This window comes from Scyliorhinus torazame, chromosome 6, assembly GCF_047496885.1.
Source record: "Scyliorhinus torazame isolate Kashiwa2021f chromosome 6, sScyTor2.1, whole genome shotgun sequence".
Taxonomy (NCBI): domain Eukaryota; kingdom Metazoa; phylum Chordata; class Chondrichthyes; order Carcharhiniformes; family Scyliorhinidae; genus Scyliorhinus; species Scyliorhinus torazame.
Window position 1 is genome coordinate 19642570 of NC_092712.1, and position 25606 is coordinate 19668175.

At 49.3% G+C, this 25606-nt stretch overlaps 1 protein-coding gene across 3 annotated transcripts in view; it reads left to right on the forward strand.

The window, feature by feature from the left end:
• Positions 1 to 19945, forward strand: part of fbxl6 (F-box and leucine-rich repeat protein 6) — a 71032-nt gene extending 51087 nt beyond the window's left edge. For all 3 annotated transcript variants that reach the window (XM_072507996.1, XM_072507995.1, XM_072507997.1), the window contains exons 9-10: positions 5865 to 6105; positions 18227 to 19945. In XM_072507996.1, coding sequence (XP_072364097.1) covers positions 5865 to 6105; positions 18227 to 18410 — 425 coding nt within the window. In that variant the 3' untranslated portion in view covers positions 18411 to 19945. The remainder of the gene's footprint in view (positions 1 to 5864; positions 6106 to 18226) is intronic.
• The last annotated feature ends 5661 nt before the right edge of the window (positions 19946 to 25606 follow it).

Sequence of the window (25606 nt, forward strand, 5' to 3'; positions counted from 1 at the left end):
TGCAAAACTCTGGTGCAGCCGCATTTGGAGTATTGCGTGCAATTCTGGTCGCCGCATTATAGGAAGGATGTGGAAGCATTGGAAAGGGTGCAGAGGAGATTTACCAGGATGTTGCCTGGTATGGAGGGAAGATCTTATGAGGAAAGGCTGAGGGACTTGAGGCTGTTTTCGTTAGAGAGAAGAAGGTTAAGAGGTGACTTAATTGAGGCATACAAGATGATCAGAGGATTTGATAGGGTGGACAGTGAGGGGGGCGGGGGGGGGGGGGGGGCAGCGGGGCGGGGGGCGGGGGGGGGGTGGGCGGGGGGGGGCGGGGTGGATGGCATTGGCCATTTCATAATGAAATAGGAAATGTCTTCATTCAGTGTGATGTGAATCTTTCTGTACGCTTGCGGGTTTTGGATGCCCCATCATTCAGTATATTCCAGGTTGGGATGATGGGGGCACCAGGGATAATAGCAGTCAATAGGAAAGGGGTGCTGAGTTTGGAGATGAGCCACGATCGTATTGAATATAAGAACAGGCTCAAAAAGCCTTACGGCCTACTCCTGCTTCCATTTTATGTTTTTTTCCCCCGAGGGTTGTGAATCTTGGGAACTCTAATGTGAGCAGGGTTTAGATCGTTGTGAGACAGGTTAGTATTACCCAGAGAGTGGTGGAACTGGCAAATATCAGGTAACTTGGGGTCAGTTCCTCGAGGCCCAAAGGGCCTGAGGCTCTCACTACCTTCCACCTGCAGTGGTTTTTCATGTCTACCCTTGGTTTGCAATATAAAGGATGATAGGACCTCTCAAGTAGATACCTTTTTAATAAAGCCAAAATAACTTCCGTTTATCAGAAACTGTCTTACCTAATTCTGGTTCTGGTGAGTAACCACAGACGAGACTCTCCAAATCTCTGAATGTTATTATGGTAAAATATGATGTCCAGTAAAATATAAAACTCAACTCCTGATCAGTTTTATGGGGCTAGAGAAATAGGGTTTCCACCATCCCCGGCGGCAAGGTAGCACAGTGGTTAGCACTGTTGCTTCACAGCGCCAGGGTCCCAGGTTCGTTTCCCGGCTTGGGCCACTGTCTGTGCGGAGTCTGCATGTGCTCCCCGTGTCTGCGTGGGTTGCCTCCCACAAGTCCCGAAAGACGGGCTTGTTAGGCCATTTGGACATTCAGAATTCTCCCTCGGTGTACCCGAACAGGCGCCGGAATGTGGCGACGAGGGGATTTTCACAGTAACTTCATTGCAGTGTTAATGTAAGCCTACTTGTGACACTAATAAAGATTATTAGCAGGACTTCCCTACTTTTATACTCCATTTAGGAAATAAAGGCCAAAGTTCCATTTGCCTTCCCAATTACTTGCTGAACTAGCTTTTAGTGATTTAAGTGCAAGGACCCCTAAATTCCTCTGTGCTGCTGTTTTTGGCAGCATTTCTCCATTTAAATAATATTAAGCTCCTTTATTCTTTCTACCAATGTGCATAAATTTACATTTTCCTACATTATATTCCATCTGCCAAGTATTTGCCCACTCACCTAACCTGTCAATACCCCTCTGGAGACTCTGTGTCATCCTCACCACTTGCCTTCCCACCTATTTTTGTGTCATTCCGAAACTTGACAATAGTGCATTCACAATAGCTCAAGTCATTCATATATGTTGTGAATAATTGCAGCCCCAGCACTGATCCCTGTGGCATCCCGAGTTACAGGTCGCCATCCTGAAAATGCTCCTCTTATCCCAACTCTCTGTCTTCTATCAGTTAGCCAATCATCTATCCATGATAATATACTACCTCCAACACCATGGGCTCTTATTAAGTAGTCTTTTGTGTGATACTTATTGAATGTTTTTGGAAATCCAAGTATATTACACCTACTGGTTCCCCTGAATCGACCTTGCTCGTTACTATCACAAAGAATTCTAATAGGTTTGTCAGGCATGATTTTCCTTTCATAAAGCCATGCTCTCTGCTTGGTTATATTGTGCATTTCTAAATGCTCTGCTAGTACACCCTTTATATTGGACTCCAGCATTACATTTTTCCAGTGACAGAGGTTAAGCTAACTGGCCTATGGTTACCCATTTGTGTCTCCCTCCTTTTTTGAATAAAGGTGAATGTGAGAAGTGCAGAGAACCTGGAGGATTATAACCTTGGAGGTGGTTATCAAAAATGATGCGCAATGGAGTGGATGGGAGGGGTGGGGGTGGGGGAAAGGGTGGCTGGGTGCATACTGGGCGTGGGCGGATGGGTGCACACGGGGGTGGGAGGTGGGTGCGCATTGGGAGTGGGATGGATGCGTACTGGGAGGGGATAAATGCGCAATGTGTGGGGCATGGGTGCACACGGGGGCATGGGTATGCACTGGGGGGCATGGGTGCGCACTGGGGGGCATGGGTGCGCACTGGGGGGCATGGATGCGCACTGGGGGGCATGGGTGCGCACTGGGGGGGCATGGTGCACACTGGGGGGCATGGGTGCGCACGGGGGCATGGGTGCGCACTGGGGGGCATGGGTGCGCACTGGGGGCATGGGTGCGCACTGGGGGCATGGGTGCGCACTGGGGGGCATGGGTGCGCACTGGGGGGCATGGGTGCGCACTGGGGTGGGATGGGTGCGCACAGGGGCGATGGGTACGCACTGTGGGGGGCATGGGTACGCACTGTGGGGGGCATGGGTGCGCACTGGGAGGGGGATGGGTGCGCACTGGGAGGGGGATGGGTGCGCACTGGGGGGCATGGGTGCGCACTGGGGGCATGGGTGCACACTGGGGGGGGATGGGTGCGCACTGGGAGGGGGATGGGTGCGCACTGGGGGGGGGGTTGGGTGTGCACTGGGGGGAGGATGGGTGCGCACTGGGGTGGGGGGGTGCACACTGGGGGGATGGGTGCGCAATGGGGGGGATGGGTGCGCAATGGGGGGGTGGGTGCGCACTGGGGGGGGGTGCGCACTGGGGGGGGATGGGTGCGCACTGGGGGGAGGATGGGTGCACACTGGGGGGATGGGTGCGCACGGGGGGGAGGATGGGTGTGCACTGGGGGGCATGGGTGCGCACTGGGGGGTGGATGGGTGCGCACTGGGAGGGGCATGAATGCGCACTGGGGGGGATGGGTGCACACGGGGGGGGTGCACACTGGAGGGCATGGGTGCGCACTGGGGGGCATGGGTGCGCACTGGGGGGCATGGGTGCGCACTGGGGGGCCTGGGTGCGCACTGGGGGGCCTGGGTGCGCACTGGGGGGCATGGGTGCGCACTGGGGGGCATGGGTGCGCACTGGGGGCCATGGGTGCGCACTGGGGGGCATGGGTACGCACTGGGGGGCATGGGTGCGCACTGGGGGGCATGGGTGCACACAGGGGAGATGGGTGCGCACTGGGGGGGATGGGTTCGCACTGGGGGGGGATGGGTGCACACTGGGGGGGGATGGGTGCACACTGGGGGGAGGATGGGTGCGCACTGGGGGGGCATGGGTTCGCACTGGGGGGCATGGGTGTGCACTGGGGGGCATGGGTGCGCACTGGGGGGCGATGGGTGCGCACTGGGGGGCGATGGGTGTGCACTGGGGGGATGGGTATGCACTGGGGGGGATGGGTGCGCACTGGGGGGTGGATGGGTGTGCACGGGGGGATGGGTGCACACTGGGGGGGATGGGTGCACACTGGGGGGGGATGGGTGCACACTGGGGGGGGGATGGGTGCACACTGGGGGGGGGTGGGTGCACACTGGGGGGGGGGTGGGTGCACACTGGGGGGGGATGGGTGCGCACTAATGGGGGGGATGTGTGCGCACTAGGGGGGGCTGCGCACTGGGGGGGGGTGCGCACTGGGGGGGGGGGTGCGCACTGGGGGGGGGGGTGTGTGCACTGGGGGGGTGCGCACTGGGGGGGGGTGCGCACTGGGGGGGGGGGTGCGCACTGGGGGGGGGTGCGCACTGGGGGGGGGTGCGCACTGGGGGGGGGTGCGCACTGGGGGGGGGGGTGCGCACTGGGGGGGGTGCGCACTGGGGGGGGGGTGGGTGCGCACTAATGGGGGGGATGGGTGCGCACTAATGGGGGGGATGGGTGCGCACTGGTGGCGATGGGTGCGCACTGGAGGGGGGATGGGTACGCACTGGGGGGCATGGGTGCGCACTGAGGGGCATGGGTGCGCACTGGGGGGGGGGGATGGGTGCGCACTGGGGGGGGGGTGGGTGCGCACTGGGGGAGGATGGGTGCGCACTGGGGGGGGGTGGGTGCACACGGGGGGGGGGGGGATGGGTGCACACTAGGGGGGGGATGGGTGCACACTGGGAGGGGCATGAGTGCGCACTGGGGGGTGGATGGGTGCGCACTGGGAGAGGCATGAGTGCGCACTGGGGGGGGGATGGGTGCACATGGTGGGTGATGGGTGCGCACTGGGGTGGGTGATGGGTGCGCACTGGGGGGGATGGGTGCGCACTGGGGGGGATGGGTGCACACGGGGGGGGGGATGGGTGCGCACTGGGGGCCATGGGTACGCACTGGGGGGGGATGGGTGCGCACTGGGGGGTGGATGGGTGTGCACGGGGGATGGGTGCACACTGGGGGGGATGGGTGCACACTGGGGGGGATGGGTGCACACTGGGGGGGATGGGTGCGCACTGTGGGGGGGGATGGGTGCGCACTTGGGGGGATGGGTGCGCACTGGGGGGGGAATGGGTGCGCACTGGGGGGGATGGGTGCGCACTGGGGGGGCGCGCACTGGGGGGGGGGCTGCGCACTGGGGGTGGGGAGGGTGCGCACTGGGGGGTGGATTGGTGTGCACGGGGGGATGGGTGCACACTGGGGGGGGGATGGGTGCGCACTGGGGGGGGGAAATGGGTGCGCACTGGGGGGGGATGGGTGCGCACTGGGGGGGGGTGCGCACTGGGGGTGGGGTGGGTGCGCACTAATGGGGGGATGGGTGCGCACTGGTGGGGATGGGTGCGCACCAATGGGGGGGGATGGGTGCGCACTGGGAGAGGCTTGGGTGCGCACTCTGGGGGGGATGGGTGCACACTGGGAGGGGCATGGGTGCACACTGGGGGGCATGGGTGCACACTGGGGGGGGGTGGGTGCGCACTGGGGGTGGGTGGGTGCGCACTGGGGGGGGATGGGTGCACACTGGGGGGAGGATGGGTGCGCACTGGGGGGAGGATGGGTGCGCACTGGGGGGAGGATGGGTGCGCACTGGGGGGAGGATGGGTGCGCACTGGGGGGAGGATGGGTGCGCACTGGGGGGGGCATGGGTGCGCACTGGGGGGCATGGGTGCGCACTGGGAGGGGCATGGGTGCGCACTGGGAGGGGCATGGGTGCTCACTGGGAGGGGCATGGGAGCGCACTGGGAGGGGCTTGGGTTGGCACTGTGGGGGGCTTGGGTTGGCACTGGGGGGGGGCTTGGGTTGGCACTGGGGGGGGGCTTGGGTTGGCACTGGGGGGGCATGGGTTGGCACTGGGGGGAGCTAGGTGCGCACTGGGAGGGGCTTGGGTTGGCACTGGGGGGGATGGGTGCGCACTGGGGGGGGGATGGGTGCGCACTGGGGGGGGGATGGGTGCACACTGGGGGGGGGTGCACACTGGGGGGGGGAATGGGTGCACACTGGGGGGGGGGGTTGGCGCGCACTGGGGGGGGGGATGGGTGCGCACGGGGAGGGGTTCTCATGGGGGGGGATGGGGGATAGGTGCGCATTGGGGTGGGTTGTGCAGTGGGGGGTGCGGGTATACCATTAACCGAGTTCTGAGAGTCAACTTCAAGCTACTTTCTCACTAAGATTGCAGCTCAGGTCTTCTATCACCTACACCCTCTCCTGTTGAGAGGCCACAGACTAAAGCACTAAATTGCTTTCTTATTAAACTCTCTGCTTGTTTCAGACCTGGCGCGGTTGTTCCTGGGACTTTACTGTAGCACCACCACCCTACTGCTGGCTAAACATGGCTCCGAGCAGATGGCATTGAAATGGAGGCTCTCTTTGCAAGAACTGGATCTCACCGGGCAGGGCTACAATGAGAGGGACCTTGAGCTGGCAATGGAAACCCTGGCGGGGACTGACGGGAACCATCTCCTGCGCTCTTTGAACCTGGCTGGGACAAAGGTCTCGCTGAATGCTATCAGGTATTCATGATTAGTGTGCTCCTCAGTGTGATCTCCTTAAAAAGTTTAAGAAGACCTGAAGTGAATAAAGACTATTAGTAACTTCAAAAAAAGAATTGAATTAGAGACTTAAAGGAGAAACATATGCAGACTCAGCGGAATGAAAATAATTAACTCTGACAAAGTGTGATGCACCATTACTGTTGAAGGCTATAGGGAAATCTTACAGAAGTGAAGATGATATAATTTGAGATCATTTAAACCATTCACCGGTTTATTTAATTCACAGGTGGCACGGTGGTTAGCACGGCTGGGTTCAATTCTGGCCTTGGGGGACCGTCTCTGTGGAGTGTCATCTGAGTCGATTCAGATTATATTCAGTGGAGTTCAGAAGAGTGAGAGGGGATCTCATAGAAACTTTTAAACTTCTAACAGGATTAGACAGGGTAGATTCAGAAAGAATGTTCCCGATGGTGGGAGAGTCCAGAACTAGGGGTCATAGTTTGAGGATAAGGGGTAAACATTTTAGGACTGGGGTGAGGAGAAATCTCTTCACCCAGAGAGCGGTGAATCTGTGGAATTCGCTACCACAGAAAGTAGTTGAGGCCAAAACGTTGTGTAATTTCAAGAAGGAATTAGATCTAACTCTTGGGGCTAAAGGGATCAAGGGATATGGGGCGGAAGGCAGGACCAGGGTATTGAACTTTATGATCAGCCATGTTCACGGCTCACAGGGCCGAACGGCAGCCTCTTATTTTCTATGTATGTTTCTGTGTGTGAGTTTGCACGTTTCTGATTTCCTCCCACAGCCAGAGGTGTGCAGGTTAGGTGGGGTTTTGGGGATAGGGCGGGGTCCCCTTCAGAGAGTCAGTGCAGACGTGATGGGCCGAATGGCCTCCTGCACTGTAGGAATTCTATGTTTCCATGAAGATCCATCCAGACTTGAAACGTTAATTCCCTTCTCTCTCCACAGATACTGCCAGACCGGCTGAGATTTTCCAGCAATTTCTGTTTTTGTTTCAGACTCCAGCATCCACAGTAAATTAGCTTTAACTTTTTAGCGAGTGGTACAGTCTCAATGAGATCAATTGCATTGTACTTGGACTTTATTTAAGATATTCTCTGCCACCTGCTCCTTACGCTATGCTTTCTGGTCTCTGCAATTCCCCATGCATGTTGTCCAGCTGGGTATTGATGGTTTTGTTTCAAATATATTGCAGAATTCTCCTCCTATCTCCCCTGTTTATAGCTGCCAGGCACTATCATTAACACTGGATAAAAGCAAATTACTGCGGATGCTAGAATCTGAAACCAAAGAGAAAATGCTGGAAAATCTCAGCAGGTCTGGCAGCATCTGTAGGGAGAGAAAAGAGCGAACGTTTCGCTGTCCAGCTTTGACAAAGGGTCATCTGGACTCGCAACGTTCGCTCTTTTCCCTCCCGACAGATGCTGCCAGACCTACTGAGATTTTCCAGCATTTTCTCTTTTAGTTTAATATCATTAACATCTTTATTAGGAATACAGAGGGAGAAATGAGTTCAGCATCAAAAAGCGGCGGTGGCATGTCCAGAATGTGTGCCCAGAACCTCTGGACCTGGTGCTCAAGGCTCACTGAAGTTTGGGCTCCAAGTATAAAACTGTGAGCAGACAGTCAAACAAAGAACAAAGAAATGTACAGCACAGGAACAGGCCCTTCGGCCCTCCAAGCCCGTGCCGACCATGCTGCCCGACTAAACTACAATCTTCTACACTTCCTGGATCCGTATCCTTCTATTCCCATCCTATTCATATATTTGTCAAGATGCCCCTTAAATGTCACTATCGTCCCTGCTTCCACTACCTCTTCCGGTAGCGAGTTCCAGGTACCCACTACCCTCTGCGTAAAAAACTTGCCTCGTACATCTACTCTAAACCTTGCCCCTCTCACCTTAAACCTATGCCCCCTAGTAATTGACCCCTCTACCCTGGGGAAAAGCCTCTGACTATCCACTCTGTCTATGCCCCTCATAAGTTTGTATACCTCTATCAGGTCTCCCCTCAACCTCCTTCGTTCCAGTGAGAACAAACCGAGTTTATTCAACCGCTCCTCATAGCTAATGCCCTCCATACCAGGCAACATTCTGGTAAATCTCTTCTGCACCCTCTCTAAAGCCTCCACATCCTTCTGGTAGTGTGGCGACCAGAATTGAACACTATACTCCAAGTGTGGCCTAACTAAGGTTCTATACAGCTGCAACATGACTTGCCAATTCTTATACTCAATGCCCCGGCCAATGAAGGCAAGCATGCCATATGCCTTCTTGACTACCTTCTCCACCTGTGTTGCCCCTTTCAATGACCTGTGGACCTGTACTCCTAGATATCTTTGACTTTCAATACTCTTGAGGGTTCTACCATTCACTGTATATTCCCTACCTGCAATTAGACCTTCCAAAATGCATTACCTCACATTTGTCCGGATTAAACTCCATCTGCCATCTCTCCGCCCAAGTCTCCAGACAATCTAAATCCTGCTGTATCCTCCGACAGTCCTCATCGCTATCCGCAATTCCACCAACCTTTGTGTCGTCTGCAAACTTACTAATCAGACCAGTTACATTTTCCTCCAAATCATTTATATATACTACAAAGAGCAAAGGTCCCAGCACTGATCCCTGTGGAACACCACTGGTCACAGCCCTCCAATTAGAAAAGCATCCCTCCATTGCTACTCTCTGCCTTCTATGGCCTAGCCAGTTCTGTATCCACCTTGTCAGCTCACCCCTGATCCCGTGTGACTTCACCTTTTGTAATAGTCTACCATGAGGGACCTTGTCAAAGGCCTTACTGAAGTCCATATAGACAACATCTACTGCCCTACCTGCATCAATCATCTTAGTGACCTCCTCGAAAAACTCTATCAAGTTAGTGAGACACGACCTCGCCTTCACAAAACCATGCTGCCTCTCACTAATACGTCCATTTGCTTCCAAATGGGAGTAGACCCTATCTCGAAGAATTCTCTCCAGTATTTTCCTACCACTGAAGTAAGGCTCACCGGCCTATAGTTCCCGGGATTATCCTTGCTACCCTTCTTAAACAGAGGAACAACATTGGCTATTCTCCAGTCCTCCGGGACATCCCCTGAAGACAGCGAGGATCCAAAGATTTCTGTCAAGGCCTCAGCAATTTCCTCTCCAGCCTCCTTCAGTATTCTGGGGTAGATCCCATCAGGCCCTAGGGACTTATCTACCTTAATATTTTTTAAGACACCCAACACCTCATCTTTTTGGATCACAATGTGACCCAGGCTATCTACACCCCCTTCTCCAGACTCAACATCTACCAATTCCTTCTCTTTGGTGAATACTGAGGCAAAGTATTCATTTAGTACCTCGCCCATTTCCTCTGGCTCCACACATAGATTCCCTTGCCTATCCTTCAGTGGGCCAACCCTTTCCCTGGCTACCCTCTTGCATTTTGAGACCCCTAATGCAATTTGCCAATCAAAGCCCCACAGAATTCAGTTGGCCCCCACACCCAGTGGGCCTTGGGAGTAAGTCGTGGTTTGGAACAGAGATGAGCAGGAGTTGGGAAGGTAGAGGCATGCTCTTGTCAAGTTGGCAGCCATCCACTATGTTTGAGGCAGCGGAGCTGCCTCTACATTGACCCAAGTACAACCTTTTCTCTGCTGCCTCATGTCAAGGAGTTTGGTTTGGTGTGGACAGAGGGAGGTCATTGTTATAAATGAGCGATTTAGAACTATAATGGGATTAATCCAGTAGAAGTTTTCAAAATTAGGAAAGGGTTCATCGAGAGCCAATAGTGAAAGATTGTTGCCACTGGTTCGCTTGAAATGTGGGAATGTTCACGGTTTTGTCTTTCCAAATTTCCCCGAGTTAAATACCCCACTATACCTGCAGCTTTAATTCAGCCGAATATCACCGTATCTGCCCTTGTGAAATATTTTCCAGGTTCTCAAGCCAACCAGCGTATAGCTTCTTGGAGTAAAATCGTTAATCAGTACCAATTTCATTATTTGTGAGTCTGTGACCTCCAGAACCTGGACCTGGCTGTCCCATCCCATTTCAGATAAAGAAAGGAAGGACTTGCATTTCCAAAGCACCCAACTATTTACAGTCTATATCACTGACTTGGATGAAGGGACTGAAAGTATGGGAGCCAAGCTTGCTGATGACACCAGGATAGGCAGGAAAACAAGTTGACATGAGGAGACAAGAGTCTGAAAAGCGATATAGACAGATTAAGTGAGTGGACAAAATAATTGGCAGATGGAGCGCAATGTGGACTTGTCTACTTCTGGCAGGAAGAATAGAACAGCAGCAGAATATCTAAAGAGAGAGAGAGAGAGAGACTGCAGAACTCCAGGTTGGGTTGGGGGGGGGGTCACCGAATGGTAGCCTGCAGGTACAGCCAGCTAGTGATTATACATAGACCATACAGTGCAGAAGGAGGCCATTTGGCCCATTGAGTCTGCACCAACCCACTTAAGCCCTCACTTCCACCCTATCCCCGTAACCTAATAACCCCTCCTAACCTTTTTGGTCACTAAAGACAATTTATCATGGCCAATCCACCTAACTTGCACATCTTTGGACTGTGGGAGGAAACCGGAGCACCCAGAGGAAACCCACGCACACACGGAGAGAATGTGCAGACTCCGCACAGACAGTGACCCCAGCGGGAAATCGAACCTGGGACCCTGGCGCTGTGAAGCCACAGTGCTATCCACTTGTGCTACCGTGCTGTCTTTAGGAAGACAAATGGACTGTTACCGTTTATTACAAGTGGGATGGAATATAAAAGTGGTGAAGTTTTACTGCAGGTAGGGAGTAAGGTTTACAGTTTTGGTCTCCTAATTTGAAAGAGAGAGTTCACGCGACTCATTGCTAGCATGATCTAATGTGGAAAACGTTGAACAGATTGGACCTATACCCATTGGCGTTTAGAAGAATGCAAGGTAATTGAAACATTTCAGATCCAGAGGTGACTGCACAGGGTGGACACAGAAGACATAGTTCAAGACTAAGAGGTCACCCATTTAAGATAGAGATGAGGAGAACTTTTTTCTCAGAGGATTGTTAGTCTGTTGAATTCTCTGAGCTGGGCCATTATTCAAGGCTGAGATAGACTGTTCATGGGAGCTATGTGTTATGGGGGAACAGTTCGGACAGTGGAGTTGAGACTACATAGAACATAGAACATTACAGCGCAGTACAGGCCCTTCGGCCCTCGATGTTGCGCCGACTTGTGAACAGGCAGATCAGCCATGATCTTATTGAGTGGTGCAGAGCAGGCTATTGAATGACCTACTCCTGCTCCAAGTCCAACGTGTTAAACGTTTTAGTTGCTGTGATATGAAGAGTCTAAAGTTCTGGTCCTTCTTCACAAACACACATTTCATTCCAACAGCCTTTGCACAAAACTCTAACTATACATCACCTGACAGAGGCCATCTGAAGCCCCTTTACATATCAGTGTCAATTAATGTCACAGAAACAAGCGCCCTTCATTAACAATATCCAAAAGTTTCTGTGAACTCGCCCCTCTTTTCGTAAAACAGTCTGACAGTTGATAGCTCCTGTCGACCCATTTAATTTTTGTTATTTCCCCTCTGTCCAACATCTGCTTCAAACTTGCGATGTCTATCCGTAACCTCTTTTCATTGACACTTTTTGTAGAGTGCACATTTTCCCACAGGGATTTATTGTCAATGTGACAGTCAATAGGTATATTACCCAAATCCCCATATCCCAAAATTTCTGTCAATATCATACTTATATAATAGGCCATATCCACTGCCTCTGTAAAGGCTTAGCGTCTCAGCAGCCAAAGTGCTTTTTACCACTCTCCTTATTTTCTTTGTTTCCCACACAAGCGGGCAACATTTACCATTGTTCCCCAAAAGGAAAATTATTAAACCTCCTGCGCTTGAAACCCCATCACATAAATTTGAGTAGGACGCGTCACTATAAACTATGAGCTTCAAGTGCTTAAGGTCACCTAAAACCGGGAACTTCAAAACACACTCCTGCATTTTTAGTTTGGCCAACGCTTTAATTGTTCTTCTTATGTCTTCCACTTTGGGATCATTCATTTTTGTACTCAACTCTAAGACATCAAAACTCACGTCCGGTCTAGTCTGTCTACCTAACCAGTTCAGTTGCCCAATTAAACTTCGCAGTTGCTCTTTTTCTATCTTTGAAACCATTGCGTCTTTTTGTGAAACTTGTCCACGACTAATTGCTATTGGGCTGATGCTTTCCAAATAAGATTGCTGACATAAAGTTGCCCCTAACTTAATCTATCCAATTTCCAGTCCAATATATTTAAATGCACTGGAAGCCTGACTTCCAATCCTGAATTCTTTCCTCAAACCAGAGATTACAATAGCTTCAAAATCACTAGTCCCACCCCACAAAAAAATCATCGACATGCATCATAAAAATGCCAGAAAGATTTCCTTTATAGTGCCAGTAAAACATTGCAGGATCTGCTTTCAACTGGCAACAGCCTAACTTTAACAAAACTGACCTTACTGAAAAATACCAGACTCCAGATGCATCATTTAATCCATATACACATTTGTTCAACTTCCAGAGTACCCCATCCGTGTTAGCTGCTTTTTTAGGAGGACTGAGAAAAATGTCTCTCTGGAGCTGATGCCCCTACAAAAAGGCAGCTTTTATATCTATAGATTTGCATTCCCATGCCTTTGTGGGTAATAGAGCCAAGAAGATCTTTAAAATAACCTTTCCTGCTGTCGTTGAATCTACCCTTCAATCTTGATCTTCTAAGTTTTCTTCAAATCCCCTTGCCACAAGCCTGGCCTTTGCCTTAGAAGTTCCATCCGGAAGAACCTTTTCCGTGCAAATCCATCTGTGGGATAGAGCTCTTTGTGCCCTATCCGGTACTTCCGTGTATACCCCAAATTCACTCCAACTATGCAATTCTTGCTGTTTAGCTTCTTTGATAACTTTTTCATCTAATTTATTTGAAGCCACCAAAATCTCACGTGCATGTGGGTGGGCTTCTACTCCTATTAGTATTCGTAGTCTTAATCATGTTCCGAGATCTTGATAAACTACGTCCCCTCTCCTGCCTGGTATCCCGTTCTGTACTGCTACTGCTTGATCTTTCCCTTCTGCTGTGGGATGTCCTTTCAATAGTTCTCGACCTTTTCCTGCGGACCTGTTCACTATCCGATGTACTATCTGAACTGGCACTGCATTTCTGTGCCCTCCATTTTTGAACTTTGTGTTCCTAATCCATTGTCTTGACTCCTTCCCCTGAATGCTGTACATTCAACCAATGTTTATACTTTCCAGTGGCCTTCCCTGCTCTACTAATAACAGTTGCATCCTTCCATTGACTAGACCCTTCAGGCAAGTATGTCACTTTTGTACCAACTTTTGGCAGTTGCCCTTTCGGAAAAATGGCCTGTTCTAATTCATGAAATGAAATGAAAATTGCTTGTTGTCAAAAGTAGGCTTCAAATGAAGTTACTGTGAAAAGCCCCTAGTCGCCACATTCCGGCACCTGTTCGGGGAGGCTGTTACGGGAATCGAACCGTGCTGCTGGCCTGTCTTGGTCTGCTTTCAAAGCCAGCGATTTAGCCCTGTGCTAAACAGCCCCGGCTTCATCAGAAGTGTTGTGTTCCTCCACAGAAACCCTGTCTATATCAGTTAATTGGTCCTCATAGTTCTGTAACACATGCGTACCAGATGACTCGGGTTCCTCGTCATGTCTGTCTGCTCTGTCTAAATTTGAAAATTAGTAATCTGTACCCATTATCCTTGATGAATGGACTCTAACAGTTTGATTACCATGTTGCAAAATAATTGTTTTGCCATCCATGCCCATGATCTTCCCTGGGCCTTTCCATTCATGAGAATTGTCTCTCTTATAGTATACCATGCCTCCTTACTGAAAAACGGCAACTGATGGCCGTACGTTATGTCTTAAAGCTCTGCGAATTCTTTCAGAGACTTCTGCTTCCAAAAAAGCTTTTCTACTGCTATGTAAAGCATTTAAATGTTCAGCAAAACCAGAGCTAATTGTAGTCCCCTCCCAAGCTGGAGGCTGGTCATCCAAAATGGACGGAATTTTAGGATTTCTACCAAACACTAATTGATAAGGACTATAGCCCCCAACCATCTGCAATGAATTCTTTGCATGTACTGCCCATGCTAAAGCTGAATTTAGCCTGCAATTTGGTCGATCTGCCAAAATTTTCCGAAGCCATGTCATCGATGACAGCATGATTTCTTTCACAGACCCCATTACTAAATGGGCTTTCTGCAGCCGTATTCATAACTCTGTTATTCATGTTTTCACACATCTCCCTAAACTCATCATGAGCAAATTCTCCCCCCATTGTCCATAAGGAATTTTACCGGTAGACCCATTCCTGTCCCTATCCATTTTTCCACGATTTTATCCAGAATTACTCTCTTCTTTACTTTGTACAATCGTAGATTGACTAAATCTGGTTGCTAAATCTACAAAATGCAAAATAAATATATTATTTGCTTTATCCCAGATCTTAAGGTCCATGGCCACAATGTCGTTAAAATCCCTGGCCAAAGATAGGGTTACTATCGGTTGTGCTGGTGTCCTTCTGTACTTCCTACAAACCTCACAGCGGTCACTAACCTGTTCTATCAGTTTAGTATAGTCGTCATCCATTACCCCTGCATCCTTTAATAATTTTTTCAGCCTCCGAGGAGACGGATGTGCAAATTGCCTATGCAGTTTTAATACCACAAGCTTTTTATCAGCTAAAGTCCCATTTTCAACTGCCATTAACACATCCTTAACCACTCTACTTGAAATATTATTTGTCAGTAATGGAATACAATAGTGTCCCGACTGCGTAAATTGTAAGTCCATCGTCTTCCCAAAAACTGTTGCCTTATCCTATTCCATATCCAGTTTCATGTGTGCTTTCTTCATCGACGGTCTGCTCAGAAGCAAAGGTATCTCACTTGATACAACATCCGTGCTAATGAAATGATTCACTCCGGCAATATTGCAAGGGATCACCACTCTTTTCAGCGACTTCAGAGTATTATCATCCCCAAACCTGAAACTTGTGGAACTTTCAAATTCCTTAACCTTGTTACGATTTTCAGCATTCAAAGAGTCCAGGTAACATTTTAACCAGTTAATTCCACACACAGTAGATGTGCAGCCACTGTCCAATACAGCACAGTTGAAGGATTCTGCAACCAACACCCTCATTACCGGCGTAAAACTGCTTGTTAATAGGACAATGTCTTCTTTCTGGTCACTATCTTTTTCCTCTTCTGACTCTTCCGTGTCATGTGTAGCTTCAAACACTCTATCATAATGAGTTGGACAGTTGAAAGCATAATGGTATTGAGAGTCACATCGAAAACATAGATTTATCATGCCCCGTACATTTCTGGGGTTCATCTTCCTATTGTAGGTTCTAACTGGGTTTCTGCCATAGAACATAGAACATTACAGCGCAGTACAGGCCCTTTGACCCTCGATGTTGCGCCGACCTGTGAAACCACTCTTAAGCCCATCTACACTATTCCCTTATCGTCCATGCGTCTATCCAATGACCATTTGAATACCCTTAGTGTTGGCGAGCCCACTACTGTTGCAGGCAGGGCATTCCACACCCTTACTACTCTCTGAGTAAAGAACCTACCTCTGACATCTGTCTTATATCTATCTCCCCTCAATTTAAAGCTATGTCCCCTCGTGTTAGACATCACCATCCGAGGAAAAAGGCTCTCACTGTCCACCCTATCTAATCCTATTCATAATTTCCTTGCCTCGGTCTCCTTCTATAGTCTTGAGCCCAGTTCGTAGCCATATGATTTTGCCATCCTGTTAGTAGTGTATCTTCCATATTCTGCCTTATTGCAGGCTGACCTATTTGGGTCATCAGAGCCATCGGAATTGAATGTTTCCACAGAAACTTTTGTAAAGCTTTTGTCATCTGTTCGAATAAGGTATCCTTATCAGTAAACTGAACTCCTGTCAAAACCAGGAGCCTATCCATGTTGCTCACTCCAGCACAGTCAAGTAATTTAAAGGCCAACACAGACTGTGGAAATTCCAGATTGTGTTTCTGCAGCCTTTTATATAGTCTGCCAAACTCAATTATATAGTCTTCCATGGAGATATCCTCCATTTTCCGGAACTTATCAAAATCCGACCATGCTTCATACGCACTTAACAAGTCATCTTTCTTATAAATCTTATCATATAATTTTTCATATAATGTAATAGTCTCCAGACCTTCTTCTGAGTCTAACTTCCAATTCCAGCTCAGAACGCACTTTGTTTTGGATTTTACTGCCATATGGTAGAGAAAGAGCCAATGCCATACCTTGTTTTCTCTTTCCCAAAGCAGTTACCTTAGTCCACATAACTACTGCACTTCTCCATTGGTCGTACGATTCCCTTTCAGAAAATAAGGGAGGATAGTCATATCCAGCCATCTTTATCCTGGGTTCAGCCATATATCCCTTTTATTTTTATTTTCTCACTCACTCCTTGGTTTGATCAGGAAAAGTTGTATCTTTCAAACCTTCACATTTGCACAGCAACCATCCTCTGCTACCAATTGTTAGACGTTTTAGTTGCTGTGATATGAAGAGTCTAAAGTTCTGTTCCTTTTTCACAAACACACATTTATTTCATTCCAACAGCCTTTGCACAAAACTCTAACTATACATCACCTGACAGAGGCCACCTGAAGCCCCTTTACATATCAGTGTCAATTAATGGATACTTAACATAAATGAGACAACTAATTGCAATGTCTCTTCACCCATTACTTAACATTACGTTCCTTTAGACGAATCTAGAATCCTCCAACATGCCTGACAATTAATGAAGTACAAAGTTTAGTCATGTAAGATTTCTCGCAGCGCTGAGAAAAGACCACGCTCTGGTGGGCAATCCGGGGCCTCAGCGGGGAACGCCTCCCCCCTCCCCAAGCCACACTTAGTCCTGTTTCCTGCACTGAGGAGCTCCGCTCGCTAAAACTGCAAGAGGAGATTGGGATGCCATTTTAAATCTCTTGACCCCCCCCCAACCCCCCCCTGCCACGCAACCCATGGATACCCCAAAGCTCTGATACGCCTATAAAGGGTCCTCTGGGTGGGCGATGCCCTCCCCGCACCACGCCTCACACGGGTAGGGCACCCCCGGGCCCATTCCACAGAACAGGCACAATGCCTGTCTGGCACCTTGGCACTGCCAGCCTGGCAGTGCCAGGCTAACTGCGCCTGGATGCCACCCTGCCCGAAGGCCAATCATCCGGGGGTCTCAGGTACCCTTGGCGACCCCCCTCAAATGCCGTTCCGTCTCGTCCGTGTGGGGAACGGTACTAAGGTCTCCGAGGAAAAGGTATTGAATCCCAACGCCTTGGATAGATCAGGCGAGCTACATATTAGTGAGACTAGCTACTCATTCTAATATGCGGATTTGCCAAATACTGACCTCTTCTTCCCCCCCCCCCCCCCCCCCCCCCCCCCCCCACAATGGGCAGGATCCAGATTGCGATGTTGTGGTGAACTGGGTAAATCACGGAAGAGGTCTCTCCTGGCATCTACCAGCCGTGTCATGCCCCATTCGGGTGGGACGTGGCCGGTAGATTGCGCGTATTTAGTCCTTGTGTATAGAAGCATTTGCTGATGAAGAGGAGAGGTAGGAGACTCAGACCCAGCATAAACACTGTTGTGGATGGTTAAGCAGAATGGCATATTTCTGTGTTGTACATTCCATGGGTTGGATTCCGTCCTTGGTCACTGTGTAACGCTTGCACGTTCTCCCCGCATCTGTGGGTTTTTTCCAGGTGCTCTGGTTTCTTCCTAGAGTCCAAAGATGTGCAGGTTAGGTGAGATTATGGGGATAGGGTAGGGGAGTGGGACGAGGTAAGGTGCTTTTTCGGAGGGTTAGTGCTGACCCGATGGGCCGAATGGTCTCCTTCTGCAGTATAGGAATTCTATGGATTCAATGCCGTTAAAACTTGTCTTTCTCTTCCAGAATGCTCTTCTGTGAATCATAATTGTCGAAGGAAACCTCTGACTTCCGGCTTGCTATTTGTGGTCATTGGAGTAACATTTGCCTTTCCTTTCCTGCCCCTGTCCTGCAGAGTGGTGGTGAGCAGCAGTCCCAATTTAATCTACCTGAACCTGACATCCTGCCGCTGCCTTCCACGCGGGCTAAAGCGCATCTACCGGGGCCAGGGTGAGATCAACCAGTTTGTCAACCGGTTGCTGGGCAGCATGGAGGACAGCAGCTCAGCAGTGGCCGTGGATCACAGGGGACGGTTGTGAAGCTAGTGGCCTGCTCGCAGACACAGCAAAGGCCATACTGCAATTCAACGGATGGTGTGACTTACCTTCTTAAACAAAGTGCATGCGCGCGTGTGCATGTGCGTGCGTGTGAATGTCTATGTGTGTGTGTTTGCGCGCGTGTGTGTCTCCAGCTCCTTCCATAAAGTTCAAAGCACAATCAGTAAATAAAAGATAAAAAATATCAGCTGTTGAGATCTGTAGCGACCAGTAAACTGCAACAACCATCGTCAAAAAACAAATCTCGGAACAATCTGTGAAGCAGATGGGAAAAAGGGTTGTTAGGTGTTAAGTTGCTTTGGCCTTATTGAAAAAGTTGCAAGGTCAATTTGACTTTAAAAGCATGAGTGCAAATGAGACTGATGTGAACTGCAGAATCAGTGTTTTTTTGGGGATTGTACATATATTAGTGAAATGGTTGGTGAGCTCCTGTTTCTAAACACAGTGGCTATGAAATTCTGAACTGAAGGCCCAGTTTTGCAATCCTGCAAGGGCACTGTTCAATTTTACGATAACAGATTTATCTGAACACTGCAGGGGAAATAAATGTTTAGTGCCTTCATGTTTTTATCTTTTTCTGTACACTCCAGCCTCTCGCAGCCCCACGTAGAGGCTAATTAATTCTTTCAGTGGCACGAATTGGTAGTTGCCTTTCCACATTTGAGAGGAAGAGCAAAGGCCATTGTCCTGAATGCTTAAATCATGGTACTGAATATAAATTCAAAATTTAGTTTTTTGAATAACATTTGGGGCTGTTGCAGTTTTAATTCTCAGGAAAAGTATGGCAGCTTTCTCAGCTGGTTAAGCAACTGAGCGGCTTGGGTGCTAATCCTCCCATGATTATGGGCAGCACGGTAGCACAAGTGGCTAGCACAGTGGCTTCACATCGCCAGGGTCCCAGATTCGATTCCCCGCTGGGTCACTGTCTGTGCATTCTCCCCGTGTGTGCGTGGGTTTCCCCCCACAGTCCAAAGACGTGCATGTTAGGTGGATTGGCCATGCTAAATTGCCCTTAGTGTCCAAAAAGGTTAGGAGGGGTTATTGGGTTACGGGGATAGGGTGGAAGTGAGGGCTTAAGTGAGTCGGTGCAGACCCGATGGGACGAATGGCCTCCTTCTACACTATGTTCTATTACATTGAGCTCAGTCTGGTCAGCAACTCAATGAACAACCACCCCCTACCAATCTGGGGATGGGGGATGCCGGAGGGGGTAAGGGAGAGCAGAATTGTTCTGGCATCATCGAACCTGGGCAAGGATAGGGCTGGACTCTCTGAATCACATGTGATGATTGGTACATGACAAGAGCTGCGAAGCTCTAATCCTCTCAAATTCCTTCATGAGGTGGAGGGGGCACAGTAAGAATGGGAGAGCATTCCAAACTGTAGATGCTAAACCAATGATTGGTGCTTTTACAAACCTGCATTGTATATTTGACAAAATGTCTTTTTTTGACTAAATAAAGTGAATGTAGAAGCAAATAAATGGAACATGTAATTAAATATTTGTACCACTTAAACATTTCATTCTTTCTGTTTGTTGCTGATCACAACTGTGACCAATGGAGGAGGGAATCTATCTCCACTTGGCGAGGCAAGGTTTGATCAGGAATAGTCAGCATGGCTTTGTCAGAGGGAGGTCATGTCTAACAAATTTGACTCCATTTTTTTAGCACGTGACTAAGTGCGTAGATGAGGGTAGTGCAGTTGATGTAGTTTACATGGATTTCAGCAAAGCATTTGACAAGGTGCCACATGGGAGACGTATAAAGAAGGCAAACACACATGGCTGAGCAGTCGGAAACAGAGGGTAATGGCAGCACGGTAGCACAGTGGTTAGCACAGTTTCTTCACTGCTCCAGGGTCGCAGGTTCGATTCCGGCTTGGGTCACTGTGTGTGGAGTCTGCACGTTCTCCCCGTGTGTGCGTGGGTTTCCTCTGGGTGCTCTGGCTTCCTCCCACAGTCCAAAGATGTGCAGGTTAGATAAATTGGCCATGCTAAATTGCCCTTTGTGTCCAAAAAGGGGTAAAGTTAACCAGGAGGTGTGGGCTTAAGTGGGGTGCTCTTCCCAGGGACCGGCGCAGACTCGATGTGCCAAATGGCCTCCTTCTGCACTGTAAATTCTATGAAATTCAATCAGAAGGCTGCATTAGTAGGAAGCCAGTGTCCAGTGGCATACAACATGGATCTGTGCCGAGTCCCCTATTATTCGTCATTTATATAAATGACCTATGTGGCGGGTAGGATCAGTAAGTTGGCAGATGACACACATGAGACATAGGAGCAGAATTAGGCCACTCGGCCCATCGAGTCTGCTCCGCCATTCAATCATGGCTGATATTTTTCTCATCCCCATTGTCCTGGCTTCACCCCATAACCCCTGATCCCCTTATTAATCAAGAACCTATCTCTGTCTTAAAGACACTCAGTGAATTGGCCTCCACGGCCTTCTGCGGCAAAGAGTTCCACAGATTCACCCCCTCTGGCTGAAGAAATTCCTCCTCATCTCTTTTAAAGGATCGTCCCTTTAGTCTGAGATGGTGTCCTCTGGTTCTAGTTTTTCCTACAAGTGGAAACATCCTCTCCATTTCCACTCTATCCAGGCCTTGCAGTATCCTTTAAGTTTCAATAATATCACCCCTTATCCTTCTAAACTCCAACAAGTACAGACCCAGAGTCCTCAACCGTTCCTCATATGACAAGCTCTTTGGATTTCGGCGGCAGCGGTGCGCAGGGGCCTTCTGGGAGGTGAGCAGTGAATTTAAAAACCGTTACCTGGTCCCGTGTCTGTTCTTTTCTGTTTTATTTGTTTTTATATAAGGCGGGAACTGGAAGTTCGACCCGCGGACCTCTGGGAAGTCCCCCCCCCCCAACCAATAAATTCTGGTGGAGAGGAAACCCGAGACACTACACGTGTAGTGTCTCCCACCCACCCTCCTCCTCTAACCTAATAATAAGACCCATTGGTGTGAGGTAAGTGCCATATTATATTATTAGCATTGTGCAGGTCAAGGTTCGGAGGTGGAGGAGCAGTCTCTGTCAGCGAGAGAACCTGAGAACATCTAAGACACTCGGAAGGTAAGTAAGTGATTTTTACTTATTTTTACTTTTATCCCTTTTTTCAAATTGTGTGTGTCGGGGGGAAACTGAAGTGACATCACAGAAAAGCTGTGGCTAGTATTTGGTAACTAATTAAACATAATAACTTAATTATAATTTAGAGGGATATCTAAGCCAGAGATCGGAGAGTACTATAGTTAGCTATCGCATTTCTATTAGAAATCTAGTGCTAGGAAACAGATAGTTGACAGTAACTTTGAAATTTAAAAAAATATATTTAAAAAAAAGACAAATTTTAATTTTAATTTTAATTAATTGACGCAATGTCAGTTAGAGGGGTGCTGTGCTCTGACTGTGAGATGTGGCAGGTCTGGGAGGCTTCCAGCGTCCCGGATGGCTTCATCTGCAGAAAGTGCACCCAACTGGAGCTCCTCACAGACCGCATGGTTCGGTTGGAGCAGCAATTGGATGCACTTAGGAGCATGCAGGTGGCGGAAAGCGTCATAGATCGCAGTTATGTAAATGTGGTCACACCCAAGGTGCAGGCAGAGAAATGGGTGACCACCAGAAAGGGCAGGCAGTCAGTGCAGGAATCCCCTGTGGTTGTCCCCCTCTCGAACAGGTATACTGTCGGGGGGATAGCCTATCAGGGGAAAACAGCAGCAGCCAGAGCAGTGGCACCACGGCTGGCTCTGATGTTCAGAAGGGAGGGTCAAAGCGCAGAAGAGTAATAGTAATAGGGGACTCTATAGTCAGGGGCACAGATAGGCGCTTCTGTGGACGTGAAAGAGACTCCAGGATGGTATGTTGCCTCCCTGGTGCCAGGGTCCAGGATGTCTCCGAACGGGTAGAGGGCATCCTGAAGGGGGAGGGCAAACAGGCAGAGGTCGTTGTACATATTGGTACTAACGACATAGGCAGGAAGGGGCATGAGGTCCTGCAGCAGGAGTTCAGGGAGCTAGGCAGAAAGTTAAAAGACAGGACCTCGAGGGTTGTAATCTCGGGATTACTCCCTGTGCCACGTGCCAGTGAGGCTAGAAATAGGAAGATAGAGCAGCTAAACACGTGGCTAAACAGCTGGTGTAGGAGGGAGGGTTTCCATTATCTGGACCACTGGGAGCTCTTCCGGGGCAGGTGTGACCTGTATAAGAAGGACGGGTTAAATCTAAACCGGAGAGGCATAAATATCCTGGCCGCGAGGTTTGCTAGTGTCACACGGGAGGGTTTAAACTAGTATGGCAGGGGGGTGGGCACGGGAGCAATAGGTCAGAAGGTGAGAGCATTGAGGGAGAACTAGGGAATAGGGACAGTGTGGCTCTGAGGCAGAGCAGACAGGGAGAAGTTGCTGAACACAGCGGGTCTGGTGGCCTGAAGTGCATATGTTTTGATGCAAGGAGCATTACGGGTAAGGCAGATGAACTTAGAGCTTGGATTAGTAGAACAAAGAACAAAGAAATGTACAGCACAGGAACAGGCCCTTCGGCCCTCCAAGCCCGTGCCGACCATGCTGCCCGACTAAACTACAATCTTCTACACTTCCTGGGTCCGTATCCTTCTATTCCCATCCTATTCATATATTTGTCAAGATGCCCCTTAAATGTCCCTATCGTCCCTGCTTCCACTACCTCCTCCGGTAGCGAGTTCCAGGCACCCACTACCCTCTGCGTAAAAAACTTGCCTCGTACATCTACTCTAAACCTTGCCCCTCTCACCTTAAACCTATGCCCCCTAGTAATTGACCCCTCTACCCTGGGGAAAAGCCTCTGACTATCCACTCTGTCTATGCCCCTCATAATTTTGTATACCTCTATCAGGTCGCCCCTCAACCTCCTTCGTTCCAGTGAGAACAAACCAAGTTTATTCAACCGCACCTCATAGCTAATGCCCTCCATACCGGGCAACATCCTGGTAAATCTCTTTGCACCCTCTCTAAAGCCTCCCCATCCTTCTGGTAGTGTCATGCCCAAAATTGAACACTATACTCCAAGTGTGGCCTAACTAAGGTTCTATACAGCTGCAACATGACTTGCCAATTCTTATACTCAATATCCCGGCCAATGAAGGCAAGCATGCCATATGCCTTCTTGACTACCTTCTCCACCTGTGTTGCCTCTTTCAGTGACCTGTGGACTTGTACAGCTAGATCTCTCTGACTTTCAATACTCTTGAGGGTTCTACCATTCACTGTACATTCCCTACCTGCATTAGACCTTCCAAAATGCATTACTTCACATTTGTCCAGATTAAACTCCATCTGCCATCTCTCTGCCCAAGTCTCCAAACGATATGAATGCTGTTGTATCCTCTGACAGTCCTCATCGCTATCTACAATTCCACCAACCTTTGTGTTGTCTGCAAACTTACCAATCAGACCAGTTACATTTTCCTCCAAATCATTTATATATACTACAAACAGCAAAGGTCCCAGCACTGATCCCTGCGGAACACCACTAGTCACAGCCCTCCAATTAGAAAAGCACCCTTCCATTGCTACTCTCTGCCTTCTATGACCTAGCCAGTTCTGTATCCATCTTGCCAGCTCACCCCTGATCACGTGTGAACAAGAACAAAGAAATGTACAGCACAGGAACCAGACCATGCTGCCTGACTAAACTACAATCTTCTACACTTCCTGGGTCCGTATCCCTCTATTCCCATCCTATTCATGTGACTTCACCTTTTGTACCAGTCTGCCATGAGGGACCTTGTCAAAGGCCTTACTGAAGTCCATAGAGACAACATCCACTGCCCTACCTGCAGCAATAATCTTTGTGACCTCTTCGAAACACTCTATCAAGTTAGTGAGACATGACCTCCCCTTCACAAAACCGTGCTGCCTCTCGCTAATACGTCCGTTTGCTTCCAAATGGGAGTTGATCCTGTCTCGAAGAATTCTCTCCAGTAATTTCCCTACCACTCCACTGATGTAAGGCTCACCGGCCTGTAGTTCCCTGGATTATCCTTGCTACCCTTCTTAAACAAAGGAACAACATTGGCTATTCTCCAGTCCTCCGGGACATCACCTGAAGACAGTGAGGAGCCAAAGATTTCTGTCAAGGCCTCAGCAATTTCCTCTCTCGCCTCCTTCAGTATTCTGGGGTAGATCCCATCAGGCCCTGGGGACTTATAGAACATTACAGCGCAGTACAGGCCCTTCGGCCCTCGATGTTGCGCCGACCTGTGAAACCACTCTAAATCCCATCTACACTATTCCCTTATCATCCATATGTCTATCCAATGACCATTTGAATGCCCTTAATGTTGGCGAGTCCACTACTGTTGCAGGCAGGGCATTCCATGCCCGTACTACTCTGAGTAAAGAACCTACCTCTGACATCTGTCCTATGTCTATCTCCCCTCAATTTAAAGCTATGTCCCCTCCTGCTAGACATCACCATCCGAGGAAAAAGGCTCTCACTGTCCATCCTATCTAATCCTCTGATCATCTTGTATGCCTTAATTAAGTCACCTCTTAATCTTCTAACGAAAACAGCCTCAAGTCCCTCAGCCGTCCCTCATAAAATCTTCCCTCCATGCCGGCAACATCTTGGTAAATTGCCTCTGCACCCTTTCCAATGCTTCCACATCCTTCCTGTAATGCGGCGACCAGAATTGCACGCAGTACTCCAAATGCAGCCGCATCAGTTTTGTACAGCTGCAACATGACCTCATGGCTCCGAAACTCAATCCCTCTACCAATAAAAGCTAACACACCGTACGCCTTCTTAACAACCCTCTCAATCTGGGTGGCAACTTTTAGGGATCTATGTACAGACACCGAGATCTCTCTGCTCATCCACACTACCAAGAATCTTACCATTAGCCCAGTACTCTGTCTTCCTGTTATTCCTTCCAAAATGAATCACCTCACACTTTTCTGCATTAAACTCCATTTGCCACTTCTCAGCCCAGCTCTGCAGCTTATCTACCGTAATATTTTTCAAGGCACCCAACACCTCGTCTTTTTGGATCTCAATGGGACCCAGGCTATCTACACACCCTTCTCCAGACTCAACATCCACCAATTTCTTCTCTTTGGTGAACCTCACACCTTTCCACATTGTATTTAATTTGCCACTTCATTGTCCACTCTCCTAGCCTGTCCAAATCCTTCTGCAGT